The sequence below is a fragment of the Mytilus edulis genome, chromosome 10, assembly GCF_963676685.1.
Source record: "Mytilus edulis chromosome 10, xbMytEdul2.2, whole genome shotgun sequence".
Classification (NCBI taxonomy): domain Eukaryota; kingdom Metazoa; phylum Mollusca; class Bivalvia; order Mytilida; family Mytilidae; genus Mytilus; species Mytilus edulis.
Genome location: NC_092353.1, coordinates 60,931,953 through 60,952,351, shown reverse-complemented (window position 1 = coordinate 60,952,351; position 20,399 = coordinate 60,931,953). Strand labels below are relative to the sequence as shown.

General features: G+C 31.3%; 1 protein-coding gene across 1 annotated transcript in view; it reads left to right on the top strand.

Moving 5' to 3' along the window:
- LOC139491653 (pre-mRNA-processing factor 17-like) overlaps window positions 1-20,399 on the top strand; it is a 33,610-nt gene that overhangs the window by 3,543 nt on the left and 9,668 nt on the right. Inside the window, exons 2-12 of the mRNA XM_071279443.1 lie at window positions 4,258-4,344; window positions 4,947-5,076; window positions 5,408-5,491; window positions 6,062-6,204; window positions 6,470-6,566; window positions 7,465-7,679; window positions 9,250-9,397; window positions 11,688-11,803; window positions 12,360-12,493; window positions 13,086-13,162; window positions 15,902-16,002. Of these exons, the coding sequence (XP_071135544.1) occupies window positions 4,258-4,344; window positions 4,947-5,076; window positions 5,408-5,491; window positions 6,062-6,204; window positions 6,470-6,566; window positions 7,465-7,679; window positions 9,250-9,397; window positions 11,688-11,803; window positions 12,360-12,493; window positions 13,086-13,162; window positions 15,902-16,002 (1,332 nt within the window). The remainder of the gene's footprint in view (window positions 1-4,257; window positions 4,345-4,946; window positions 5,077-5,407; window positions 5,492-6,061; window positions 6,205-6,469; window positions 6,567-7,464; window positions 7,680-9,249; window positions 9,398-11,687; window positions 11,804-12,359; window positions 12,494-13,085; window positions 13,163-15,901; window positions 16,003-20,399) is intronic.

The window sequence follows — 20,399 nt, the reverse complement described above, 5'->3', positions numbered from 1 at the left end:
AAAAAAGATCATTTATATTTAAACTATCTAAACTGGGGTATTTTTTTATATAATCAGTGATATCTCTTCTGAGGTTATTGTAAATAGGGCATTCCAGAAGAAAGTGCATTTCATTTTCAATACAATTTGTATTACAATATAAACATATCCTCTCATGTCGAGGTAATATTTCATATTTACCACATACATTGGTAATTCGTTCATGTCTGCCAGTTTCTATTCTTAAACAGTGATTGCTAAGTCTGTATTTTGTTAATAAATGTTTTTGTGGGTGCTTTAAATCTAAATAATTTTCATAGTCAAATGACTTTTTGAATGAAAAATAAGTGTCCAATTTGCCTTGATTCTGTAAATAAAAATCTCGCATTTTCTCCCAATCATTTTGAAAATTTAATTTGAGCTGTTTTTTCAATAAGTTTTTAAATTTATTTTTTCCTAGATTTTTACATATATTTAGGTCAATACCCAATTTTTCACTGTAGAAAATGATATTAGAGAGCCATGAATTATTGGAACGGGTTTGACCTTTACTTTCTATCATTTTTAACTCAGCATAAGCATTTTTCAATAAATCAGATGGAGAATTCTCTAGTCTATGCCAATACATAAACATATGTGTTAGCAAATTTATATAAAGAGGATATCTACCCAATTCAGACAGGACTGCTACATTTGTGCACATCTTTGTAACACCAATAATATACTTACAAAATTTTAAATTTAGCTTCTCAAACTCCCAATCTTTAAATATGTCATAAAGGGACAAATTTTTCCTTTTAGAAGTAATGTTAATAACACCCCAATTTTCACAACCATAAGTTACAATTGGCTGTATACAGTGATCAAATAAATGCAAAAGAGTTTTAATAGGAGGATTAGATGATTTCAAATCTTTATAAAGTTTAAAACTGGCCTTTTGACCTTTTTGGAATAATTGTTTCCTGGCTTCATTAAAGTTTCCAGTATTTTGGATGACTATGCCAAGATATTTGTATTGTTTAACACATTCAATAGAATTATTTCCTACATTGAAATTTTCATTAAGGAGCCTACCACTCCTATTGAATATTATAATCTTGGTTTTCTTCACATTTATTTCCATACACCAATCTTTGCAGAATGTGCACAAAGTATCAAGTCTCTTCTGAAGCCCTTCTTTTGAGTCAGATATTAATACAAGATCATCAGCATAAAGTAGACATGGTATCTTTTCATCATTTAAATTGACATCATCATAATTGTTAGATAATATATCTGGCAAATCATTAATAAACAGTTTAAACAATGTGGGACTCAAAACGTCACCTTGTCGTACACCAACATTATATCTAAAAAAATCAGTTATTTTGTCTTCTACTTTAACACACACTTTGTCGTTACTATACATAGATTTCAAAATGTTATAAAAAATACCATTATTTGTATGCTGTAATAATTTGTATAATATACCAATATGAATAACCTTGTCAAAGGCCTTGCGAAAATCTACAAAACATACATACAATTTACCTTTGCCTCTTTTAACATATTTTTCTATGAGACATTTTAGTACAAAAATGTGATCCGAAGTGCGAGCTTTCTTAGAAAAACCAATTTGAGTTTTGTTTATGATATTATTATCAGATAAAAATTTATCAAGTCTGTTATACAGAATGGTATTGAAAAGTTTGCCAAGACTATTGAATAGGCACAAACGTGATTGGGCGTGAACAGACCCGGATTCGCCTCGGTAGGTCAAAGTTGTTCCCAGTTTGGCCTGGAGATCAATCTTCTGAAATCTCTTTGGGTTGTCTGTTCCCGCCGAGACGCCTGGTGGTTCTCTCCGAGTACTTCAGCTTCCTCCACCATAATAACAGACTTCCCAGTGTCCTAAACGCTCCCTTGAGTGGTGTTGGGTGGGGATTGTTCTGGTGGTGGGATAATATTGTAAAGGACACATCTCCATTAGTTTAAACATATTTATTTATATCAATTACAACCAGCACTAATCATACTAGCCATTCCCACAGAGTAAACAAAGTTATATTTTGTTGAAGCACCCACAGGAACCTTCCGAGAATGCTGCCGTCAAACACAAGAAAAGAAACAGATAATTACGGACCATCTTAACCCAATACGAGCCTTAAGGAGGAAAAGAACAGTGATAGGAAACTATTTCTCTCTTACAGAATTCATTTGAAATTAAATGCACCGATTTCGTATTCTTCAAATTCAATCTGATGCTCCTGAAAATATGGTAATCAAACATACAACCCACGAGATACAACCACTTTTACAGATTACTGGCCATTCCCGATAGTTTGATGAACGATACATAGTTAATATTCAGCATATAGACTAGTGATATTTATACTTTGTCCTTTACTCTCGGTGACCGAAATATTTTACAGCATTCCTTACACGATTGGAAGCAGTACCTCTGGCCAAGGGAAGCCAGTCGAAATGGTATGGAATTGCTAATAAAATGTCGTCTATTTTGGGGAAGAAAGTTAAATAAACATTCAGACCACACAACCTATACAGTCTATACTCTATACACAGCCTGACAACTTATTGTATTATTCTTTCCATGATGCAAGAGGACAAACACATGTTGGCAGAATAATTTTAACAAACATTAATTTTCACAACAAAAACATTTTATTTTAATTTCTTTTTATAGTTTACTTACATACTAACAATGAACTTTCACTTTCAGTTGCTATTAATAACGTTACTTACCATTGTAACATTGTGACATTTAAATTTTAACAACCTAGCATGATTTTATGTATTGTTTTTATCCTGATGACGGTGCCCTAGGCACCGAAACATGTCGATCAATAAATTTCTGCAGCAGTCCCTAAAGTGTTGTTGTTATAAGACTCTCTATATTTATTTATGGAGGATTGGGAAACAAGTTTTTGCAATTTATATTAATCCCTTTCCACTTTGCGGGTGCGAGTGCTGCCTTGTAGCAGCATTAGCCTGCTCTTTTTGGAAATCTACAAGGGTGTCTTTAACGTGCAAGAGATATGGCTCTCTCTTAACACAGGTCAGCCATTTATTGTTCACTTCCGATGGACTATCATTGTTTCCTCAAGACCATACTCACAAATGGTATTTCCATTAATCCTTAGGGAGTGTACATGGATCCACTGTACCCTTGCAGGCAATCAAGGGGTGCGTCTCAACTGGCGGAATCTCGAAGTACATACATACATACATGGTGTACATACCACCACATCTTCCATGGGACATATCGTCCATACCTTTTAAAGATGTATTGTCCTGGGCCATACTATAAGTTTTACACCTGTTGAGGTTATAATAGCAGTTCTGTGTACATCAATGTCCACAAAACAGAAAAGGTTGATAATTTAAAACCATGATTAATTGGAGAAGACTGAATCAATCAGTAATATAGCATCTTTAGCTAGATTCGAATTTCTATTGTACAATTTTATTTTGACAGAACAGGATAAAGCATGATAAAGAGATCTATTTATTTTACCATCAACTATTGTATTTGTATTTTTATTGCACTTTCTATTTTTTTTTTTCTCAAATCAGCTATTGTATTTGTATTGTTATTGCACTTTCTCTGTAAACTTGTATTTAGTTTCTATAATATTAATTAAAAAAAGGGTTCAGACAAATGTTAGATACCGGGTAATGAAACATTTTTCAAACCAAAATCATTAATTTTCCCTCTTCATATAATTAATTTCTTCCAAGATAGCATCATAAAATGTTTGATCAAGAGTTAACACTTGAGTGATAATTTAACTATCATCAATTTTGATATAAAAAAAGTATGTGGTATGATTGCCAATGAGACAACTCTCCACAAGAGACCAAAATGACACAGAAATTAACCACTCTAGGCCTTCAACAATGATCAAAGCCAATACCGCATAGCCAGCTATAAATAAAAGACCCTGAAATGACAATGTAAAACAAATCAAACGAGAAAACTTACCGCCTTATTTATATAAAAAAATTAACGAAAAACAGTTATGTAAAACGTAAACAAACGACAACCACTGAATTACAGGCTCCTGACTTGGGACAGGCACATACATACTTATATAATGTGGTGAGGTTAAACATGTTAGCAGGATATGACTGTGCCAATATATTTGTAAGTAGCTCTTTTTAAAGTCAGAAGATATTTCATGTATTCAATTTGGACTCACGAACTCAACTTTAACAGAATGTTGACTTTAACAGTGATTACGGGTATGTTTTGTCATGTTTTGTTGTTCTTTTTTTCAGGATGATATCGAGGTTAACAGACATTTAGATTCAACAACTAAGGAAGTCAAGTATAACCCTAAATATGAAGAACTTTTTGCACCAGAGGTATGTGATGAAGAATCACTTTTTAAGTATTTTCTATAGAATTAAATTTGATGATTTGTATTATTTGGCAAGGCATTGTATAGTATTATTTTGCTAACGGTTATTGAAACTATCTTTTTTTCTTCTGTAATCTAGATATCTTTGAATTAATTGCAAATTTTCTGAATTGTAGTGTGAGTTCTTCTCTGTATATTTTGTTTATCCTCTGATCAAGAAAAAGGGGATATAGATATAAGAAGATGTGGTATGAGTGCCAATAAGACAACCATCTAAGTCACAGTTTGTAAAAGTTAACCATTATAGGTCACCTGTTGTTGCAGGTGGCATTAGGTATTACCCTTTTCCATCCAAAATTCTGTCTGTAGGACAGTATGTCCAAACATCAACAACTACAATATTTAATTAAAACTAATCAAATCAAACCAGAGAATGACATACAAACAAAATATACAAAGTTTGAAATAATACATAGTTGGAAGAAGTGAGTCTAAGGTTACAATTACATTGGACATGTTGGCTTATTACATACATGTATTCCACTCTTACTACAAATATCAAATCTCAGAGTATTATATATTTTTATTTAAATGTTCTTTTTTCAGATTGGTCCTGGTAACCCTTTCAAAACACAACAGATGTTGGCCCCTAGAAACATGATGTCAGGGTTTGCAGAGCCTGCACATATCAGTGACTTCCAGTTTGACAACCAGAGAAAGACATTCACTAGTTATGGTATGGTATATTAGAAATATTTGCTTATACATCATGTACATGCAGACAATTTGCACATCAAGAGATTTATTTTGGATCTAACTAAGTACCAACTGAAAAAATGAACGATATGTTTCAAGCTCTTTCCCCTGTGACATTAAAAATGAAGGGCAAACTTTTCTGATGATGGAAACATATTTGAATTTCATAATTTCCTCCAATGGCTGAATTAGAAAAGAAATACAGAGCCTTGATTAAAGATAAAAAAAAATGGAACTTTGTCAGTGCATGGTTCATGTCTTTTCTTCATGTTAAATCTATGGTGACTTCAACTTTTTATATTATTTTGCAGGATATGCCATTGATCCATCTGTAGATAATGTCGTAGCAGATGCAAAACTTGTTGGTGATTCTTCTAAATCAGATGACAACAAAGGTATGATTGAAGGAAAATAAGTAGGATTGTTGTACTATTGTTTTTCTGTTTGTCTTTTTCATTTTTAGCCATGGCGTTGTCAGTTTGTTGTAGATTTATGAGTTTGACTGTCCCTTTGGTATCTTTCGTCCCTCTTTTGTAATACTAAATATTTGCTATTTAACAAATTTTAAAAAAGCCCATCCAAAAAACCTCCTACATGTACCTGTAAGATGTCATTGAATTGTTTCTGTACAATCAATAAAAGAAGTGAAAATAAGTTCAGTGTTCCTCCCCACCAGCATATTAATTTTCAACAGATTACACATTGTGTCTAGGTTTATTATAGAGAGGACACTGAGCATTACAGAAAACAAGAATTATTAAGAAGGCATACAACAAAACACCTACAATTGCTTAATCAAATGTTTCGGATGGTATTAGAATCATCCAATTGTCTTATTTATATGAAAGTTATGAGAAATAGAAAGACTACAGATCTATAGTAATCCTTACCCGCAGTATTGCTTGTATATCCGTGCATGTTTTTAAATTTAACACAATTCAAATGTATGTCTTTACATTTGACAGGTAAAACCGTTTTTGAACTGACACAAAAGAGGCCTGAGGACAAGAGGAAGAGGCAGAGAAATGATGATTCTTCTGACATAGAGGGGTATTTAGGTCCATGGGGCAAGTTTGTAGACGAGAAAACTATTATGAAACCAAATGAGGTACAAACAAAACATAATTAATATGTGATGATAATTTTCCAGTTAATTTTTTAAATGCCTTCTTAAATAGAAATAAAGCTGAGACACCAACAAAGGTCAAGGATCAAATGACTCAAAAGAAAATTTGACATATTGTTAATAAATTGTTGATTTAATTTTTATACATAATGCATGCCTGTATCATGTATATGTTTTTTTGCTTAATCTAGCACTTTTAGTACGTTTGCTTTATACATGTTATAATTCAAGTGACATGTATTTATAGGAAGAAAAGAAGGAACTTGATGAAATACTTGCAAAGAGAAGTAAAACAGGAAAACAGACTGAAGAAAAAGTATCTGAAGAGAAGACAACTCTCCATGGTATGGTGACATGTTTATCTTGAATTAGTAAAAAAAATAATAATATGATTTTGTGCCAAAAAAACATGTTTGTGGAATAGTTTTCATCTGTAAATCCTTGGAAAGCAAAATTATGAAATCTTAAAAACTGCACATAACATTTAAAGTAGTTATAAAATTTGTCAAATGTTATGAATTTTATATAAAAAAAATAGTTCAATATTCAGTACTTCAATGTACACCTTTTTCAATGATGCAAGATAATTACATATGAATGAATACACAAATTTTGAATATGTGAACCAAAAAAAAAGTCTGGGACAACAAAAATTCACAAAATAGTAAAACCAATGGCTGTTCAAACTCTTATATAAGAATTTTCTTTACAGAACAAGCAATGGAATGAAAATAACATTTGGCCCATCTACAAACTTTAATAATACAAACTCAACAAAATAAATTGACAAAAAATCTTCCACAAAACAACTGAAATAAAAAGCTATGCAAAACATTTTCATTAATAGTTCTAACTTCAAAATACATAACTTTGGTTGTGTAAACCTTTAAAATGATTGGATTTCATAAAGAAGAAAAATAACTAATGGATGTAGAAACAATATAAAAAAAAAACATTTGGCGAAAAACAAAGACTTCTAAAAGGAAAGAATCTATTAAAGAAATTATGTTTGCCAAATAAAAACACTGTACAAAACATTAGTTTAAGCAAATCAACTTAAATTATTAACATCCACAAAATGGCAACTTTTTCAAAACAATTCACATACAACCTTTCACAATATAAACTAGAATAACAATCTCTCTCAATAAAATATTTGTTTCAGCAATACACACTTCTTTGTTCGATTCTTATAAATTCCATTATTTTGGCTTAATCTACTTGCATTATTTTTATTTATAGTTAAAGATGCTTACGACTACCAAGGGAGATCATTCTTATGCCCACCACAGGACGTTGGTATTAATCTAAAATCAGACGAACCACCAGAAAAATGTTTCTTGCCAAAGAAATTAATTCACACCTGGACAGGTCATACAAAGGGTGTGGCTACCATAAAATGGTTTCCAAAATCTGGTCACTTAATTTTATCTTGTGGTATGGATTCAAAATTGAAGGTAAGTATTTTTACATAATTTCTCATTTACATCTGATCAAATTGAGTATTTAGTTTAAACATATTTATTTATAGTGGATTGGGAAACAAGTTTTTCAACTTATATTAATCCCTTTCCCACTTTCCGTATGTAGTAGTGCATGAAAGATTTTGGATATAGGTTAATGTTGCTTGTGTGTTAGGTAAACCAAGAATTGTTTTTTTTTTATATTGTAAACTTTTCAAGCAGGTTTTTAGTCACCGTTTTGTTATCAGACCCCTGATTGGCTAGTAATAACTATTAAACACTTTCGAAAAGAAGCCAACAGACATAATATTGATCTACTTAGCGATAAACCCACCTTTACATGATAGTTCTTTCTACAATTTCATTTATCTACTCCATGTGAAGTTTATCATTTTAATCTCAGATAAATATGTTCAGTCATTCATTCGTTACGGATTTGTTACTAATTCACAGTATGGATTACTCTCTCAGAACATTTATTTTGATGCTTTTTTTTCCATTGAACAATCATGCAATATTAATATTTTAAATGATTAGGAATACCAAGTAGATGTATGTTTGAATGTTTCTGTATTTGTTTTAAGTGGAGATAACTCTTGTTCCATTCTCAACAGCATAAGTGAATGAACTGACAAAATTTTTGTTTACAGCAGATTTTATATATAAAAACTTTTACAATGCTAATAGTTGATAATACCAAGAACTTACATAAAAAAAAATATATACTAATCATATCAAAAAGAGGTTGGCATCTTAGTTCTTCATTTCATTCCAACATTTGCAATAGAATTTCAACAGAAAATGCCTTCAAAACTTAAGTAGTATGATTGATAATGAGACAAATAACATTCAAAGACCAAAAGGACAAGGTTGTAAACATAAACTGATTAAAGACATATCATGTCAGATATTTGGTCCTCAAAAAATGCATTTACAAATTATCTTATTAATGTCTTTTTAAAGCTGTCCATTTCCATGTAATGTTTTTTTTTTTAACCCTCTGATTTTCTTATTCTTTTCTTCATCTTTGTTTGACCACAGTACAACTTTCAAAATCCTATAATACACATTTAAGAAATTATACCCCTGCTTAAAAAAATTACTGTTTGTCTGTCTGTCCATCAATTGATCCATAGTCCTTCTGACAGTCCATCCTTCTGCCCCATGAATATTTTTTGTGGCATCTTTCTAAGGAACAATAATACAAGGATGTCTGAAATTTGGTTTCAGGGTTTATATAAGTCAGCTATACCATGTAATTCTTTATCAGATTCATCACTCCACAACTTACTGTTTCCCTTATACCTTTAGAGGAGCAGAGGTATAAATAGTGAGCAGTAGCTGACAGATTCACTTGTTTGTGTTGTTTAGAAGCTTCTAATTGATGTTTACCCTTCATATGTTTTTATTCATAAGTTTTTTTTCATCAGATAATAAAGGAAAAAGAAGTTTTCTGCAATTTTGAAAATCAAAACAAAACATTTTCTCTCCTCAGATTTGCAAAAGAAAAGCTAGAATGTGCAGTAATCTTTTATTCTTATTGTTGATAACTAATATTTTTCAGATTTGGGAAGTTTATAATGACCGTAGATTAGTCAGAACTTACAGTGGACATAAACAGGCTGTTCGTGATGCATGTTTTAATAACTCAGGGACAGAATTCCTTAGCTGTGCTTATGACAGATTCTGTAAACTGTGGGATACTGAAACAGGTATATTGATGTTGTCTGCTCTATGGTCGGGTTGTTGTCGCTTTGACACATTCCCCATTTCAATTCTCAATTTTATATATTGATGTATAAGTTAAAAGTATGATTTGGGCTAGAGATTAAATTTTAAAATGTGGAGCCTTTTATATATTTAAAACGTATAAGCATTGAGATAGTATTGACTTAAGGCATCATGGATAAGTGATACAGTCGATTCCACTTAATTGCATACCGCTTAATAGCATAATTCGGTTAATTGTATACTTTTCTCCTGCACAAAACCATTTCCCATTCATCTAATGTTAAATTGTCCGGTTATATGCATAGCCTTACAAGTGGCATTTCGGTTAATTGCATAGAAAATTATCGCCAGCTAGATATGCTTAGTTAAAACTGACGAGATTTTTGACCGGAAACGGCAATTTGGTAAGTATATTTTTCTTGAATGCATCATTATTTTCGTTATTATTTCACATTTACTTCTGTGTTTTTTAAATAAAGTTTTAAAACAGTTTCTTTCGTGTTTATATGATTATAAAAAAGTCCTCGATGTGTACACAGGTAAAGTTTCCCATATTCTACTTTAAGCCTTGAGGTCATAAAAATGTCAATCAGCTGATTGTTGTAAAAACACAACCATTCAATGATCTTCTATTTCCAAATGTGTTAATTCTTGATTGGGTTTCAAACATTGTTCATAAATTACATTTTCGGTGAATTTTTAAAACATCAACGCCTGCTAATTATCGATCATTATCCAATGTATTAATCTCGTAATTCGGCTAGGGGTGATCTACATTTATATTAAATATTACAGGACATTTATATATGGTTGAAGAATTTAATAAATCAATCTTTCATTTTTTATATTTTTTTTAAAAGAACATTTACTTCCAATTATTATATTTTCTAACTTTCAACACTCGTGTCCAGCAAATAACCCGTACAGGGCCCCATTACCTGCTGCTTTGCATATACGAAACTAACAAGGTTAAAGTAACAGTGTTACATCACTGTGTAATCGGTAAATACTGCATATCAAAGGCAGTTCATTACACATTTATTGTTTAAAATGATTATAAACTATGTACCATTGTGAAACAGTTTGTTTTAATCAAAGCTTAAAATGTAATGTGTACATCCGGGTCATAGAAACAAATCTATTTTTAGAACAATTTTATTTTCGTATCACAGGTAAAGGAAAAGTCGGTACATCAATAAACTAAAAATAAGATGTGTTTATAAACTTTATTGAAAGTATGCACAATGCAATAAAATGTATGACACTAGACAAATAACTTTTATTAGAATAAATAAGCATTCCATATGATGTAAGTGGATTATGGACGTTCATCTTTCTTCAGGGATTTCCTTTTTCCTGCACTACCGATGTTATTTGACTCCGTAATTTGGCATTTCGGATATAAGCATACTCCGCTTTATTGCATAATTTCGTCTGACAAATAGGCTATGCAAATGACCGGAATGTACTGTACTATATTGTTTAAATATGTTAATATTGGAAAAATGTTCTTATTGATTTTGTTTTGGATGAGATGTTATAATTTCTAGAAACGAGATGGCAACTAAATTCCCTGTTTACTAGGATGCTATATGAAATGTGTGACGAGAACTCTGAATATATAATATTTTGAACAAGACAATAATCATTAAAAAAGAAAACCAACCAGTCATCATAGTGTAAATCATTTAGGAAGGAAATGATGATTCATTTAGAAATATCGAAATAGGAGACTTAAATGAATATAACACATATGAAGTTTAAAAGACCCATTTGAAATTTAAAACAAACAATGAAACTCCAAAGACAAACAAAAAAGTCAGAAAAACAAATAATTGGCACCCTAAAAAGACATAAATACACATGTATCAACTTTGGTGGAGCTTCCTTGGAGTAGACAAGGATAATATATATATAAAGTTTCTCTAAAGCTTGGAGATTTCACAAGTAAGAGCAAAATTGAAAATATCTCAGAAAGTTAGAACAATTTGTATGATCAGGATGACTTGTCATTTAATTTGTTACATTGTAATAAGCAGGATCCAAATGTATAGGACTCCAACTTATTCTGCGATAGGCATGAAATAATTGCAGAGCAAGTACCAAACAATCAATCAATCTTTATGGTTTAAATTTAAAAAGCTGAACATTATATTTCAATCTTTTCATGCCAAAAGACATGACAATATTAAATAGTCCTCAATTTTCTCCATTTTGTGGTTTCCAAAATGATTAAGCATAGGTGCTAATAATGGATTGCTGTATTTACAGGGGAGTGTAAGGCCAGATTTACCAGTAAGAAAGTGCCTTATTGTATAAGATTCAATCCAGACGAAGATAAACAACATTTGTTTGTGGCTGGTACTTCAGACAAGAAGATTATCTGTGTAAGTTTTATAGCATTAAAAACAATATAAAATTTAAAAAAAAAATAGTAATAGAAGTTGAGGCTATATTGCATTTACCATGTCCATATGTAACTAATTTTGGTAGAGAAAAATATTTTCTTTGTAAATACTTGATTTTGTGGTTTTGACAATTCTGCATACAAAGCATAGATATTTTGAATTTCTTTGAGCACTTAAATTCATTGTTCACCTAAACCCAGAAAATCCAGGAAAATAAGTACCCTTCTAAAGAATAATTAATCACAGTATACATTTTATCAAATCGCTTTAAGTTTAGTTTTGTGTGTAAATTTGTAATACTAGAGAACACAAAAACTTCATATTTTGTCAGCATCCTGACCATATTTACCATGTTGACTGTGATAAGTTGTAAAATGTGTGCACTTTTAGATCCTTGATTCCAGTACTTTGATTACTGATTTGGTATGGTAAGTAGAACAATGTGTGTATTCTTATTACATTTTCAAAGTAATTGATAATTACTTTTTAGGATTATTTATTACCAATGTCAAATATGTATTTATTAATTTTTTAGTGGGATATACGGTCAGGTGAAATAGTTCAGGAATATGACAGACATTTAGGTGCAGTAAATGCTTTAGAATTTGTAGATCAGAACAGAAGATTTGTGTCGACATCAGACGACAAAAGTATGAGAATATGGGAATGGTATGTGAAAAATTATATTTTTATTTTAAAATCAATGTTGTCGGAAAAAAGCTTATACTTAAGCAATAACATTATGTATGTGAAAATATTATTTAAATTTGATAAAACTGACCAAAAAAATGTGAAAAAAGTAGATGGGAATTTATCAAAAAGAGAGCAAATCACTTGCACACTAAAAATTGATATGTCTAGATACATCTGGGAATAAAGAATTAGTTGCTTACTTGCAAAGCAAGCAGAATTTCAGAGCAATAGCAATGCCTGTGGGCTCAAAGTCTGAATGTGTGTATTAGAAGGGTCGACATGTCTTCCCCAGGACTGTTGCCTTGTGAAGTAGCACTTTGAAAATCTAGCTCAGCCTATTGGTTTACGACAAGGTGGGTTCATGTCCAAATTGCATTAACATGTTCTCATCCTGATTTGCATACAATAACTGCCACTGGTCTTTAAACACCAATTCATCATAGTTATCATCTTGTAAAGTTAAAGGTTCTTTTGGAAATCTCAATAAATGTTTTGAAACAATTTTAATTTATGTTGATATATATATATACCAGTACATATATTTAAACAAAACTTATTTTTATTTCAGGGGAATTCCTGTAGATTTTAAATACATAGCTGATCCTTCTATGCATTCTATGCCTGCTATTAAACTGTCACCTAATGGTAAGATGAAAAAAATAGTATTCCAATTTGATGTATTTCATGTAAAACCTCTTAGATACTACATGTTTTTATACGACCGCAAATTTTGAAAAAATTTTCGTCGTATATTGCTATCACGTTGGCGTCGGCGTCGTCGTCGTCGTCGTCGTCGTCGTCCGGCGTCCGAATACTTTTAGTTTTCGCACTCTAACTTTAGTAAAAGTGAATGGAAATCTATGAAATTTTAACACAAGGTTTATGACCACAAAAGGAAGGTTGGTATTGATTTTGGGAGTTTTGGTCCCAACATTTTAGGAATTAGGGGCCAAAAAGGGCCCAAATAAGCATTTTCTTGGTTTTCGCACTATAACTTTAGTTTAAGTTAATAGAAATCTATGAAATTTTGACACACGGTTTATGACCACAAAAGAACGGTTGGGATTGATTTTGGGAGTTTTGGTCTCAACAGTTTAGGAATTAGGGGCCAAAAAAGGGCCCAAATAAACATTATTCTTGGTTTTCGCACAATAACATTAGTTTAAGTAAATAGAAATCAATGAAATTTAAACACAATGTTAATGACTACAAAAGGAAGGTTGGTATTGATTTTGGGAGTTTCGGTCCCAACAGTTTAGGAATTAGGGGCCAAAAAGGGACCCAAATAAGCATTTTTCTTGGTTTTCGCACCATAACGTTAGTATAAGTAAATAGAAATCTATGAAATTTAAACACAAGGTTTATGACCATAAAAGAAAGGTTGGGTTTGATTTTGGGAGTTTTGGTCCCAACATAATAAGGGGCCCAAAGGGTCCAAAATTAAACTTTTGTTTGATTTCATCAAAATTGAATAATTGGGGTTCTTTGATATGCTGAATCTAACTGTCATGACTGTGTATGTAGATTCTTAACTTTTGGTCCCGTTTTCAAATTGGTCTACATTACGGTCCAAAGGGTCCAAAATTAAACTTAGTTTGATTTTGACAAAAAATGAATCAGTTAGGTTCTTTGATATGCTGAATCTAAAAATGTACTTAGATTCTTGATTATTGGCCCAGTTTTCAAGTTGGTCCAAATCGGGGTCCAAAATTAAACTTTGTTTGATTTCATCAAAAATTGAATAAATGGGGTTCTTTGATATACCAAATCTAACTGTGTATGTAGATTCTTCATTTTTGGTCCTGTTTTCAAATTGGTCTACACTAAAGTCCAAAGGGTCCAAAATTAAACTTAGTCTGATTTTAACAAAAATTGAAATCTTGAAGTTCTTTGATATGCTGAATCCAAAAATGTACTTAGATTTTTTATTATGGGCCCAGTTTTCAAGTTGGTCCAAATCAGGATCTAAAATTATTATATTAAGTATTGTGCAATAGCAAGTCTTTTCAATTGCACAGTATTGCGCAATGGCAAGAAATATCTAATTGCACAATATTGTGAAATATCAATTTTTTTTTTAATTAGAGTTATCTTTCTTTGTCCAGAATAGTAAGCAAGAAATATCTAATTGCAAAATATTGTGCAATAGCAAGATTTTTTTTTAATTGGAGTTATCTTTCTTTGTCCAGAATCAACTTAAATCTTTGTTATATACAATATACAATGTATATTCACTTTTTACTACCAACTGATAAATTAAAATGATCTTTACCATTCAGTGATAACAAGCAGTTTTTTTACATCTTAATATTTTATGATGTATTTAAATGAGTAGTTATTGTTGCAAACTCCATTAGAAATTTTAATTGAGATTAGTTTTGGAATAAGGGAAAGGGGGATGTGATTAAAAAAATTGGGTTCAATTTTTCTCATTTGAAATTTCATAAATAAAAAAGAAAATTTCTTCAAACATTTTTTTGAGAGGATTAATATTCAACAGCATAGTGAATTGCTCTAAGAGAAACAAAAATTTTAAGTTCATTAGAACACATTCATTCTGTGTCAGAAACCTATGCTGTGTCAACTATTTAATCACAATCCAAATTTAGAGCTGAATCCAGCTTGAATGTTGTGTCCATACTTGCCCTAACCGTTCAGGGTTCAACCTCTGCGGTCGTATAAAGCTACGCCCTGCGGAGCATCTGGTTATAGTTCATAATATTTCATGCATAAGATGATTTTTAACTCAGTCATTTTAGGTCCAATTCAGACATTTTAATATTTAAATATTTATAGATGCAGCCTATTCTTTCACGTTTTTTTTAGCTTCATATTTCTTTTTGATGCTTCCAGTAAAAAATTCACTGAAGTTTTTTTCCGTAGGCAGTGAACCCAACATTACGTTTCTCGTGAAAATCTGTCGATCCCAATATGCATAGATCTGTCATTAAATGCTCAATATCCATGCTTCTTTGTTGATGTTTACATAAGGTGACAATAAGTAAACTATAGCTTCAAAGCAAGACAATTAATTAACTGCCATATTTTCACATTATAACAGACCATAAATCATGCACAGAAGACTAAGTTTATGATATATACATGTATTGATTCAAGAAGTGGATAAACATTATTTCTCACCAGTCACTCGTTTCATATGACTTTAAAAAAACAAAAACAGTAATATTTAAGCTCTATGAATGAAAATCATACTATAAATCAAAAATCCTTGTCAGGTTTCTTGTCTTTTTGTTGAATATATGTTAAATGACAGACAATGACAGGAATCTTTACAAATTTAGACTCCATTTATCTTAACCCTTAACCTTTATGACTAAACAAAATTTGCATAATTTAATATTCTCATTGCTTTTTTTCTCATAGGAAAATGGTTAGCATGCCAATCTATGGATAACAAGATCTGTATATTTAATGTACTTAACAGATTTAAGTACATGAGAAAGAAACTTTTTACAGGTCATATGGTAAGTTTTTGTTGTTAAATAATTTATATCATTTTTTTGTTTTGTACTGTATAATTATAATAATAGTAATAATAAATTCTTTATTTAAAGAGGGTAAACACAGTTAGTTACAATTACTTATCTTCCCTGAGGCATACAATACAAGTAAAAAATAATAATGAGAGAAAGATTTTTTTTTTAAATGTGCACATACAACATATTAACACAATTGTATATTTATGATGGTTTAATGGGCTATTGGTACTTTACGGAACGGAACGGAACGGAACGGAACGGAAAAGAATTTCATTTAAGGTATCCAAAGGGGGCATTTATCAAAATTTCGAAAAATCTTTAAAACAAAACAAACTTTAAAATTTCTGTGTTTTACGGTTTTCCATATACAAATAACACAAATGTATACTTAATCTCATCTTCACAGGTGAAATGTGTAATAATGTATAACATCGGGAAATATTCTGTAGATGAATATGTCGGATTGTCCTGATAAATTATCATGAAATTAACGCATTTGCAAGTCATGCATTATGATATCTAGACTGACCTCACGTCGTCCTTGATTAGAGACAGTGATCAAAATGAATCTGATTTAAACTTTTTAATTTATTTTTCCGTTCCGTTCCGTTCCGCAAAGTACCAATTGCTCTGAGGAATTGGTATTTAACGGAAAAAACGGAAACAGACATCTTTAATGTAATTAAAGCAGTATGATAAAAAAAAATTGTCTGACACCTCTTTTTGCATGAGTGGTATGTGTTTTAGATAGCATTTTCGATTTGATCAATAATAAAAAATTTAACACAAAGGCAGGTTACACAAAAAGTCTTTCTCCTTCCATCGGTAATTATATTTTAAAAAAGAGGCCTTCAACAGCCCGTTCCGACGATGATTAGAGACAGTGATCCAGTTGAATCTGATGTAAACTTTTTAATTTATTTTTCCGTTCCGTTCCGTTCCGCAAAGTACCAATTGCTCTGAAGAATTGGTATTTAACGGAAAAAACGGAAACAGACATCTTTAATGTAATTAAAGCAGTATGATAAAAAAAAATTGTCTGACACCTCTTTTTGCATGAGTGGTATGTGTTTTTGATAGCATTTTCGACTTGATCAATAATAAAAAATTTAACACAAAGGCAGGTTACACAAAAAGTCTTTCTCCTTCCATCGGTAATTATATTTTAAAAAAGAGGCCTTCAACAGCCCGTTCCGACGATGATTAGAGACAGTGATCAAGTTGAATCTGATGTAAACTTTTTAATTTATTTTTCCGTTCCGTTCCATTCCGTTCCGTTCCGCAAAGTACCAATTGCTCTGAGGAATTGGTATTTAACGGAAAAAACGGAAACAGACATCTTTAATGTAATTAAAGCAGTATGATAAAAAAAATTGTCTGACACCTCTTTTTGCATGAGTGGTATGTGTTTTAGATAGCATTTTCGACTTGATCAATAATAAAAAATTTAACACAAAGGCAGGTTACACAAAAAGTCTTTCTCCTTCCATCGGTAATTATATTTTAAAAAAGGGGCCTTCAACAGCCCGTTCCGACGATGATTAGAGACGGTGATCCAGTTGAATCTGATGTAAACTTTTTAATTTATTTTTCCGTTCCGTTCCGTTCCGCAAAGTATCAATTGCTCTGAGGAATTGGTATTTAACGGAAAAAACGGAAACAGACATCTTTAATGTAATTAAAGCAGTATGATAAAAAAAATTGTCTGACACCTCTTTTTGCATGAGTGGTATGTGTTTTAGATAGCATTTTCGACTTGATCAATAATAAAAAATTTAACACAAAGGCAGGTTACACAAAAAGTCTTTCTTCTTCCATCGGTAATTATATTTTAAAAAAGAGGCCTTCAACAGCCCGTTCCGACGATAATTAGAGACAGTGATCAAGTTGAATCTGATGTAAACTTTTTAATTTATTTTTCCGTTCCGTTCCGTTCCGCAAAGTACCAATTGCTCTGAGGAATCGGTATTTAACGGAAAAAACGGAAACAGACATCTTTAATGTAATTAAAGCAGTATGATAAAAAAAAATTGTCTGACACCTCTTTTTGCATGAGTGGTATGTGTTTTAGATAGCATTTTCGACTTGATCAATAATAAAAAATTTAACACAAAGGCAGGTTACACAAAAAGTCTTTCTCCTTCCATCGGTAATTATATTTTAAAAAAGAGGCCTTCAACAGCCTGTTCCGACGATGATTAGAGACAGTGATCAAGTTGAATCTGATGTAAACTTTTTAATTTATTTTTCCGTTCCGCAAAGTACCAATTGCTCTGATGAATTGGTATTTAACGGAAAAAACGGAAACAGACATCTTTAATGTAATTAAAGCAGTATGATAAAAAAAAAAAATTGCCTGACACCTCTTTTTGCATGAGTGGTATGTGTTTTAGATAGCATTTTCGACTTGATCAATAATAAAAAATTTAACACAAAGGCAGGTTACACAAAAAGTCTTTCTCCTTCCATCGGTAATTATATTTTAAAAAAGAGGCCTTCAACAGCCCGTCCCGACGATGATTAGAGACAGTGATCAAGTTGAATCTGATGTAAACTTTTTAAGTTTTTTAGATGAAAATAACCAATCTTCCAACAAAATGACTAAAATGTTTAAAACCAATGCATGAATATCGCCCAGCAAACATCCATGTAATATTTATTTATTGTAGCATGCTAACATAAGAAATCAGAGCTATTTAAAACGTTTCTCTTGTTAAAATGTTTCTTAGGAGAGGATCTGTTTTTGCCAAACTTTTAACAATTATTTAAGAGTGCTCAACTAAATAGAAATTTGTATAGTGAAAAAGTCTTCTCTATAATGATAACAATTATCTTTGCTGTTTCTGAACACCTCAAATATATGTACACAACTCTTAACATGGGCGATCTAATATTAAACAGAATTTTAATTTAACTAAACAAGTTGTACTATTACACCATTGCTCTTGAGGGGATAGATCGCTCACGGCGACTTGAACAGCGCCTCATTATATAGATCAAGATCCGAAATCGGCAGCTTTTAATTATGCGTGTTATATTTGTTTATTGCTTTTTTTTCTAGAAACCGGAAAAGCTGTTTTTCTCGCTTTTTATTGGTTTACATTTAGTAGTGAGTGCAAGTAAAGGGGTCTCTTATAACTTACTATATTGGATGTGCTTTGTTCATTGTTGAATGCCATTAGGCATACGATGTTTTATTGGGGTATACATCTTTATTAGTTCGTCTTTTGATAAAAGTTGTCTCATTTGTAATCATACCCATTATGTCTGCTATGTTTATATAGACTACACTGCATTGGCTCTGCGATTCCAGTTTCCTTCTGTCGTCGTCAGGCAAGTATAATATTACATGAACATTCCTTCTGTCATCGTTGATTGAATTTATTTCCAAAAGAAGAATCATGAAATTTATAGTAGGTTAAACAAAGAAGATTAACACATAAATTTTTATTTATATTCAAACCAAATTAAATCAAAACTAGTATCTCAATTGTTTGTAAAACAATTGAAAGGTCTTTCCTGTAAAATTGATGTTTTCGTAATGTACTTTGTACGACCTTTCGTTTTATATACGACAAGCATACCTTCTGAAACTTTTCTCTTTTAACACTAAATGACCTCATCCGGCTACATTTTTGAGATCGGAAGTATGATATATGTAACATAGAGTAGATGAGCTTTCATTTGATATGCGACAACGCCTTGTTCTAGAAAGTTTGATTTTTGCACTTAATAACCCTATCCAACTAATTTTTGGAGGTCAGCAATTTGATATTTCAAATGTACACATCATGACCTTTCATTTGATATACAACAACCCTATCTTAAAAGAAAATTTATTTTTTGCACTCAATAACCCCATCCAACCCATTTTTGGGAGACGTCAATTTGAAATTTGAAATGTACGCTTTATGTTCTTTCATTTGATATGCGACAACCTTACCATCTGAGAAATTTGAATGTTTGCACTAAATGACCCCACCCGTCCCCCTGGGATGAAAAGGGGGTTTAAAATTTTCATTTTTAAGTAGACTTTATCAAGACCTTCAATTTGATATATCAGATGACCCCATTTGACAAAGTGCAAATAATGATGCAATATATTCCTATAAATAAAAGTTATGAAACTTACAAAGTCAATGCAAAACTTGAAAATTTCAAATTTTTTTTTTGGTGTTTTTTTCCATGGAATGTTTTTGGTATTTGGGCAAACATATAACTATATTAACCTCTTCAATTTCTAAAACATTTTAAGTGGTAAGCTCTTGTTGATTCAGAAATAAACGCCTCTGCTCGCAAAACTTCAAACTGCATTATCTCTTAAATGACAATAGATATCTCAAATCTGTTAAATGATAAATGATCTACAGTTGAAGGACAAC